This window comes from Myotis yumanensis, unplaced genomic scaffold (genome assembly GCF_028538775.1).
Source record: "Myotis yumanensis isolate MYYU_CA2020_CCGP unplaced genomic scaffold, mMyoYum1.0.hap1 SCAF_6, whole genome shotgun sequence".
Classification (NCBI taxonomy): Eukaryota; Metazoa; Chordata; class Mammalia; order Chiroptera; family Vespertilionidae; genus Myotis; species Myotis yumanensis.
Window position 1 is genome coordinate 10,969,731 of NW_027223757.1, and position 10,038 is coordinate 10,979,768.

Below are 10,038 nucleotides of genomic sequence, written 5' to 3' on the forward strand. Positions count from 1 at the left end.
CCAACCCCGAATTAACGTTTTATTAACAATGTCAATAATTATGCCATCTATCTCAAAACTATTTGGAGCTTTTTCTTTCTTTTTAACCACTCCAAATATGCCAAGGAAATGTGCCCAACTTTTTTTTTCTATGTGTTTTACATTAAAATTAGCAAAGATAAATATATATGGAATTATAAGTATATACATAAATTGGGTCATCCCACACATTGCTTGTAGTGTGATTATATAGTATACAGCAACATTTCTTTGATGACAGCACATAAAATTCTATTCTTTTTAATGGTCTAGTTGAATTTATTGTATGGCTCTACAATGTTTAGTGTATTGATGGATAGGTAAGTTGCAGGAAATGTATATATTACATCGCAATACACATTCTTTTTTCTTTTTTTTAATCCTCACCTGAGGATATTTTTCCATTAATTTTTAGGGAGAGTGGAAGAGAGAGGGAAGACAGAGAGAAATATCAATGTGAGAGAAACACATTGATTGGTTGCCTCCTGCATGAGCCCCGACCAGCTTGCAACCTAAGTACCTGCCCTTGACCAGAATCAAACCTGGGACCCTTCGGTTCGCAGTCTCATGCTCTATCCACCAAGCCAAACAAGCTAAGGCCAAACTTTTTAGTTTTTATATAAATTATAAAATATCTCAAACTAATCTGAGTTTGCATCTTCCTAATCAATAATTAGATTAAGCACTTTTGATATGTTTATTGTCCATAATTATTTCTTATTCTGTGAAATTATTATAATTTTTTCCAATTTTTAAATTTCATGTCACTTTCTTATTGATTTCTTTTATATACATTCTGAATACTCATAAATTATTGGTTATATGTGTTGCTTTTCTCATCCTTTGTTGCTTTTTGTTACTTCATACTATATATTTTGATTAATAGCATTCTTTAAAACTTAATATAATTTACTTGATTACTTTTTATTTTAACAGAAATAAATTTTTTTAAAGAAATCTTTTTCTTCTCTGAGACCAGAAATGTATTCTTTATTTTTAAGATGTCAAATGTTGCTTTCATATTTAAATCCTTAATCCATTTGTAAATGATTTTTTTTTTCTGGGGGTCTGTGGTGAGGTATGAATTAGAATTCCAGTTTTATACTATTAGGATAATTATTTGTTTCAACATCACCTGTTAAGTAGTTTTTCCTTTTTGAAATGCTCTCAAATGCTATCTGGGCTTTTTATCAAATGTCTCTTAACGCTAACAGAGGATACATTGAAACAGTGTCTATATTTTCTTTTTTAAAATATATTTTTCTTGATTTTTTAGAGAGAGAAAGGGAGAGGGATAGAGAGTTAGGGACATCGATGAGAGAGGAACATCGATCAGCTGCCTCCTGCACACTCCCTACTGGGGATGTGCCCACAACCAAGGTACATGCCCTTGACCAGAATCAAATCTGGGACTCTTCAGTCTGCAGGCCGACACTATCTCCCATGAGCAGAACCAGTTAGGGCCGAAAGAGTTTCTATGCAGGGTAATTTGTAATATTAACCAATCTTACAAATAAATAATTGTACTTTTAGAAATGATTCCTATATGCTTGTGCATGTGAAATGTTATGTGAATAAAGTTGATTACTTCTTTGTAATAGATTACAGTCTTTGTAATATCAAAAAAAAGGGGGGGGGGTATAACCTAAATTTCCATGAGTAGTAAGCTGGATGAAACAAATTATTATGCCTTCATATAGTGACATATATTGATGTGAATAAACAACAACAAAAACAACAACAACCTCTAAGGTCAACCAAGAATTGTTAAAATTGTTTTCCTGTACCCCCTGCAGATTATTTACGTCTACAGAAACCCCAAGGATGTTATGACTTCATACTTTCACTTTTCAAATATGGTGGTCGCGCTTGAAGCTGCAAATGATATGGAACATTTCATGAAAAGGTTTCTAGATGGAAATGGTAAGTATGAATTTATGCATTCAACTAGTTTATGAAGCCATGTTGCCATTTAGCCAAATTCTCAAACTTGGGGAACACATTTTAAGGAAATAAAGAAGAGTAACGACAGAAACTGGATGCACATAAGTGGTTACTGCTCTGTTAATTTAATTTGCCACCCAATGGCTTTTCTATTCTCACCAGGACCACTTTGGGGATTGCTATGTTGCAAAGGCATATTGTTTAAGAAACAGTTTGGCCAGATCATAAAAGATCCGCAATGGTGTACCCATCCAAAGTGGATGTAGTGTGTGTGTTCCGTCACGGACTTATGGCAGGCTTTACATGGCAGCGGTGCAATATTCATCTCAACACTGAGGAGGATAGATTGATGGGAGAGGCTTGTGGAATGTGGAACTGGGGCTCTCACTTATTTAGAAGATTAGATTCAGGTTCTGTCTTATAGATATCTGAAGTTGCTATCCAGACATCTTAAAATAGATAATAAAAGGAGAAATAAAGACAGATTTTTCAGGTGGTAAAAGTAAGAAAGTAAGGATCTTACCTTAAATCTTCACAATGAGTTGTTTTGGTTTCTTATTTTCTCCTCTGCTGTGTTTCCTACATGCATAGGAAAGGCAGGTTTCCATTAAAATCATGAAATTATTTCCCAAAGCACCATTTTCACCAGGTAACATAGATGTCTAGTGGTGGGGGCTTTACTTTCCTTCCAGGGGATTCCAGAACAGCAAAGAAAGACTCAGGTTTGCTATTTGGTGAGTGCAGCATCTTTACCTTGTCACTTACTAATTTCCCCCCCAGTGGTAGGAAGCCGTTGGTTTGATCACATCAGAGGCTGGTATGAGCACAGACATGACTTCAGTATTCTGTTTATGATGTATGAGGAAATGAAAAAGGTAAGAGGCGAAGGTTATTTTTAAAAATTATTTCTTTGAAACCCTTTTTGATTTTGGTTTAAATGAACCACATTTTCCTAGTTTTCTTGGAACCTAACTACTTCTCATGCTTTTTCAGGGGTTTCTCATTTCCTGCCCATCCCTCAATTATTGGTTTCCTCAGGGCTCTCTTCCCACTGTACACAGTCATCTTTTGTGTTCCTTTTCATGCACCCATCTGTGTCTCTAAGGGCAAACTCACATGACTAGTGATTGAAAAAAGAGAAAAGGCACTTCGAAACAGTGGGGCCAACCGTGGCCCGTGTGACTAGTTGGTTAGATGTCATCCTATGCACTGAAGGGTTGCTGGTTCAATTCCCAGGCAGGACCTGGGTTGCAGGCTTGATCCCTGGTAGGAGGCACGGTGTTTCTCTCCCTCTCTATTCCTCTCTCTAAAAATCAATAAAAATATTACACAAACCAACAACAAACAAAAACAACTGGGGCGTGAAGACACTAAGATTTGGACAATTAGTCAGAGGTAATTGTGTGCCCAGTGATGCAAGTTCTTTGTGTTTTGTTGTTGTTTTTATTAAAAAGAATCTTGAAATGTAGCTTTCATGTGAAATCACATAATATTTACAAGTTGGCATCCAATGGAACTGTCTTAATACATTGTGTAAACCCAACCAAACACATTTGAAGTTGACTATTTTGTGATCTATGGTTGATATGTTGACTACCTGCTACATATCTTACTTGCTCACTAATTCAAAATTTCAAAATGCCTATTATGTGACAGACAGTAAAACATCAGAAAAAGACAATTGAACCCTTTATTTATAGAACTTATAATCCAACAGGGAAGATAAGTATTCACTAAGTAGGTATATATACTTCAAACCTCTGAAAACTGTTATCAAGGAAAAGTGCAGATATGATAAGATAGTACATGAAATATACTGATCTGGTATAGGTAGTAGGCAATTAATTCTGGAAAAGTAACGTGACAACTTCAAGTGAATAGAAATGAGTTGGCAGAGAAGTAAAACAGAAGTCTAAGCCAAAAAGAGAGAATGTGCAAATTATCTGAAGCCTCAGGTGCATGATATCTTGGAAGGAAGAAGTTAAAGAGCAAGGTGGAGGGAATGAAAGATTAAGATAGAGAGGTGGATACAGTAGGAGCCAGACCATGCAAGGTCTGTAGACTTTGTTAGTGATAGTAGTTTCTTCATCTTAAAAGCAATAATGAGCTTTTTAACAGTTATTTGAAGAATAGCAATATGATAGAATTAGTATCTTTAGAATCTAATTCCCTCTAATGGGTTTAAAAGTGATAATAGTAAATATAGGCAAACTAGTTAGAGACCAGTTTGCTAAACCACTGTTCATTGTTAGTGTAAATAAATGCAAATGGTTTGGAGATGTTGGTTTGATATACTACAACTTTGCTGAGTTTTTTAATTGTTCTAACAGGGTTTTTGTTGTTTGTTTTTGTAGAACTTTAGTGTTTTCTATGTATATAATCATGTTGTATGTGAGCACATAATCTTACGTCTTTCTTTAAATTTGGATGCCTTTTTCTTGTCTATTTACTCTGGTTAGGACTTCCAAGTTAGACTGAATTAAATGGTGAGAATTGCCATCCTTGCCTTGTTCCTGATCTTTTGTTGTTGTAGTTGTTAATCCTCACCAGAAGATATTTTCCCATTGATTTTTAGGGAGAGTAAAGACAGAGAAAGGGAAAGACAGAGAGAAATATTGATGTGAGAGAAACACATTGATTGGTTGCCTACTGCACGTGCCCTGACCAGGGCCCAGTTGAGGAGGAGCCTGTAATTGTGGTACATGCCCTTGACTGAAATCAAACCCTGGACCCTTCAGTCTGAAGACTGAGGCTCTATTCACTGATCCAGACCAACTAGGGCTGTTCATCTTTGCATTCCAGGAGTAAATCCCACTTGTTCATAGTGTATAGTTCTCTTAATGTTACTGAATTTGTTTTACTAGAAATTTCTTGAGGATTTTTGTGTCTTATCTTTCATAAATGATATTGGTTTTTAGTTTTCTTTTCCTGTAGTGTTCTCATTTGGCTTTGGTATCAGGGTAATGCTGGTCTTATAGAATGAGTCTGGAAGTATTTCCTCCTCTTTCATTTTTTTGAAGAGTTTGAGGATTGATGTTAATTCTTCTTTAATTTGTGTGTGGTAGAAATAACCAATGAAGCCACCAAACTTGGACTTTCCTTTTTTTGTAGCCATTGTATTTAATTACTTGCTTTACTCTTTCCCTCATGAAATTGTAAACTCTTAACAAGCACATATAGCATATTATTGTTCTCTTAAACTTCTCCAGCACCTATCACAGTTTCTGAAACCTAACATTCCTAAAAGTGCTAGTTGAATGAATGAATGAGTGAATGAAGGTAAGCTGTCCTTGTTAAATCAAACAGTAGAAAGCTCTAACAAAGCTGACAAGCAGAGCACTCATTTTTATAGAAGGAATAGGAAAGTAATATATCTTTGTCAAACTTTAGACTTACAAAAGTCCAATCACCTTCAGTTTTCCAAAATGTGGTAAAGGTGTTGGGATGTAACTCATGCATTCTTTGTAAGCTGAATAGTTTCTCATACCCACAATTCTTTCAGGATCTCAGAAGTTCTGTGCTTAAAATCAGCCGTTTTCTTGAGAAAGAACTGAGTGAAGAGGATGTGGAAGCTATTGTGAAACAGTCTACATTTCAGAACATGAAGTCTGATCCAAAAGCCAATTATGATGAGATTCTAAAACATGAAATTGGGAAAAGAACAGATGAGGGACATTTTCTGCGCAAAGGTGATACTCAGGGGTTTTTAGAAGCAAAAGTGTTGAGAGTTCCGTGATTGCTTGGCCCCTACACTAATTAAGGGGTGTTTTTACTGTGTCTTTCAAAGTACTGTCATGTGGAACCTGGAGAGAACTAAAGATCTTAACTGCCAATGGCCCTGAAAAGTATCCCAGGAAACTAATCAATATTTTATTACGTAGTCTAACACTTGAACCTAATTAATCAATATTACATTCCTTCCTTTTAGTCTACGTGTCCCTACTCTATAAAATTGATTAGTGATGTATATGTGTGATCAGGACAGCTCCAATTATTGTTTTTCTTTATTGCTCCTAGAATATTCTAGAAGTAAACCCAACATGTATTTTGTTGTGGGGGAGGGAGTTTGAGTTACACTTATTTCCTCATGTATCATATTTCTTCAATGTAAAAAGTAGATTAATACTTCATGAAACCAACATGCTATGAATTCAAGTATTCAATAACAACATGCAATTAATTTTTATTGTTCTTCTATGACATGCCAGGAATTAAGAATGAATATATTTTTCCCCTGATACTTCTTAATTTCAATTAAAATTTTTTTGATCTTTTAGTGTACATTTTTCTAGAGCATAATTTGTGCTTCTTTTATTCATATTTTATTTACTAATTTATCCATAACTTAGCATTTTGATGATGGATATTTATTCTTAGGTAATGAAGATCTTCTTGAAATTGCTCTTGATATTGCTATTTTTTTAAAAAGTGTTCTTTTTCCCCCCATTTATTATCAGCTTTTCAGTCTCATTGCTTAACTAGACCAAATACAGAGTAATTCTCATGCCCATAAATATCTTGCCAATTATTCCAAATGCCAATGGTAATCCTATATAATAAAAGAGTTGTATGCAAAATGACTCTAATGGCAGAAGGACAGGTGGCTATGACATGCACTAACCACCAGGGGGCAAATGCTCAATGCAGGAGATGCCTCTTGGTGGTCAGTGTGCTCCCACAGGGGGATGTCTGCTCAGCCACAAGCCAAGCCTCCTCGGCAGCACTAAGAATGTCTGACTGATGGTTTAGGCCTGCTGCCATCTGTTGGACATCCCCCAAGGGCTCCCAGGCTGCCAGAGGGATGTCTGACTGCCAGCTTAGGCTCGACCCCCCAGGGAGCAGGCCTAAGCTGGCAGGTGAACATTCCCAGAGGAGTCCTGGACTGCAAGAGGACACAGGCCATTCTGAGAGACCCCCCAACCCTGCCAAGTGCACAAATTTTTATGCACTGGTCCTCTAGTGTTTAACTAAGAAAATTTGATAGTTGATGATGCCAAATAATCTTCATTTAAAAATTGGCTTAATGACAGTTTCTAAGTTCCATCAAGTAAAACTGAAGCAATGAGAGCTCTGAACACCCTCTCTGACCTTGATTTCATCACTTGAAAATCATTGGGTTGCAGTTTTAAAAAAATTTTAACATACGTTTTTATTGATTTCAGAGAGGGAGATGGAGGGAGAGATAGAAACATCATTGATGAGAGAGAATCAATGGTTGGTTGCCTCCTGCACACCCCACACTGGAAATTGAGCCCGGAACCCTGGCATGTGACCTGAATGGGAATAAAACTGTGACCTCCTGGTTCACAGGTCAACGCTCAACCACTGAGCCCTGCTGGCCATGCTCTTTTCAATTTTATTTATTTTATCTTTAGCTTTTTATTTGTTTATTTTTACTTTTTAAATTATAGTTGAGATTCAAGATTATTTTATATTAGTTTCAGGTACACCGCATAGTAGTTAGACATTTATATAATTTATGAAGTGATCTTTCCAATAATTATTGTACCCACCTGGCACCATTCATAGTTATTACAATACTATTGACCATATTCTCTTTCTGTATTTTACATGCCATGACTATTTTGTAATTACCAGCTTGTAATTCTTAATCCCTTCAGGTTTTTCAATTTTAAAACGAAGAACTGCTGATATTGTGGAGTTGTGTTAAAAATTACATTACATGATAGATATAGTTTGCCAACTATGGTGCCCGGCATTTATTTTTATTGTTATTTTTATATACTAGAGGCCCAGTGCACAAAAATTGTGCTCTCAGACAGGGTAATCCCTCAGCCCAGCCTGCGAACTCTCCCAGTCCGGGAGTCCTCTGGGGATCTCCGTCTGCTGGCTTAGGGCCTCTCCCGGGGTATCAGGCCTAACCTGGCAGTCAGACATCCCCCTGTGCTGTCACGGAAGTGCACTGACCATCAGGGGCCAGCTCCTGCGTTGAGAATCTTCCCCCTGGTGGTCAGTGTGCATCATAGTGTCCAGTCATTCCCGGTCATTCCACTCTTAGGGTCAATTTGCATATTACCCTTTTATTATATAGGATTTTCTCTTTATTGTATTCTTTCCCCATCCCCATTTATCCTCCCTATCCCATCTTCCACCTCTACCCACCTCTTTCACTCGCACAATCACCACACTGTTGTCCATGTCCATGAGTTCTTCTTTCTATTTTTTCCCCACACTCCCAATACTTACCCCATACCAGAGTTATCTGTCTGCTCTCTATCTATGAATCTATCTATTTTGCTTGTTCTTTCAGTTTGTTCATTAAATTTCACATATGAGTGAAATGATATGGTACTTGTATTTCTTTGGTGCCTGGTATTTAGTAAAATATATGAAAAAATTATAACCTAGTCCTCTATTTTACTTTTGTTATACCATCTCAGTAAAGGTTATAATTTAATGGTAGTGGTTGGTGAAAGCATAACAGGTAAGGATAGTGAACTTTAGAAGTGTTTTTCAGTTTGTTTCTTAGTTCATTTCTGTATAAGCAAACATGAAGTATCAAACCCATGGAGAACTACCAGATATTTAGCATGGCTTGAAGAGGAGATGAAAGTGGGTGGGAAGAAACTCTTGCCCTGATAGTGCCACTTACTCACCCAGGTGCCGATCGTGTGCTTATTTCTAGGTACCGTTGGAGACTGGAAACATCACTTGACAGTGGAGCAAAATGAAAGATTTGACAAAATATTCCAAAGGAATATGAAAGATTTGCCTTTGAAGTTCATCTGGAATTTAAATGAAGAGTAAAATCAGTGTAGAAGAATTCTAAAAAAATATACTAACCAGAGAGGCTATTTTAATATACACATTTATTTGTGCTTCTTTTGCAAATGTTAATTATAAAACTTTAATAATAATAAAATAAGTAAACTGTACTTAGATTAGTTGCCAGGTGTTTGATAAGCCCTTTGAAATTTCAAAAATTAAAATCATTTACTAGATAGTCTGCATTGATAGCCTGTATTATAAATTGAAAAACAGGAAGCATGTAATAAGGAATTATAAATGTTCTGCGTTTTCCTTGGTGTGTATTTTTTCTCTACCTACAATTAAATTGAGTATCAATGAAACATTAAAATTTATTATTATAATTAAACATTAATTCTTTGATTTAAAATAATTGTGAATGTTGAAATAGAGAACTCTTATGAAAGCTCAAGGATCTATTTGATACTTAACCAGATCACTAAAATTTCTTTTCATATAATGATCTTGAGAGAGAGACAGAGAGAGAAACATTAATTTGTTGTTCCACTTTTTTATACATTCATTTGTTGATTCTTGTATGTGCCCTGTTGGGGACCTAACCCACAACCTTGGTGTATTGGGATGATATTTGAGAGATGTTAGGGAGAAGAGATTGCGCATTATAAAATACTATATTAATAATAGTAATATTATAATTTACATTTAAATACTTGTAGGGAGAATTCTCTTGTTATATATTTACATTTTGTAGTAATGTTAACCAACAAACACTGGGTTTACTGAAAGCAACGGGCTCACTGCTAGGCTCTCTGTAGTTAAGAAAATTTTGAGGAAATACAGTTACTTCCACAGAGAAGTTTATATTCCAGTTTGGATAGTAAGGTAATACCAAATACAAAAGAATACATTTAAAAAATGGAACTCGCAGGTTGAATTTAAAATATACATCCCAGATGATGTGAAATTGAATTAAATGGCATATTGACTATAGCTGGTGATAAATTTTAAGATGAATTGTACTCCACTAAGAAGTGTTAACGTAAAAAAACATTCAAACCTGTAAACAATTTTTTGTGAGTTTATTTGAGCCAAACTGTGGACAATCGCTGGGAAGCAGAATGTCAATGAAGTGAGATAATTCTCCAGAAAATGACAGGTTTTATCTATTTTTATACATTGCAACCAAAGGAGGAACAGGTGGGTTACATGAAATCCATTGGAGATAGACTAGAGAGGCGGGAGAAAGCAAAGCAGGGAAACCTCTGGGATTGGATAAAAAGTAAGATGATAGACACATACTTAGGTGGGTGCAGGAACAATGAATTTTCAGTCCTACTGAAGCCTCAA

General features: G+C 35.8%; 1 protein-coding gene across 1 annotated transcript in view; it reads left to right on the plus strand.

The window, feature by feature from the left end:
* The window catches only part of LOC139013020 (amine sulfotransferase-like), a 35,938-nt gene extending 27,170 nt beyond the window's left edge, over positions 1-8,768 (plus strand). The window contains exons 5-8 of the mRNA XM_070419200.1: positions 1,815-1,941; positions 2,743-2,837; positions 5,465-5,651; positions 8,609-8,768. Coding sequence (XP_070275301.1) covers positions 1,815-1,941; positions 2,743-2,837; positions 5,465-5,651; positions 8,609-8,730 — 531 coding nt within the window. The 3' untranslated portion in view covers positions 8,731-8,768. The remainder of the gene's footprint in view (positions 1-1,814; positions 1,942-2,742; positions 2,838-5,464; positions 5,652-8,608) is intronic.
* The last annotated feature ends 1,270 nt before the right edge of the window (positions 8,769-10,038 follow it).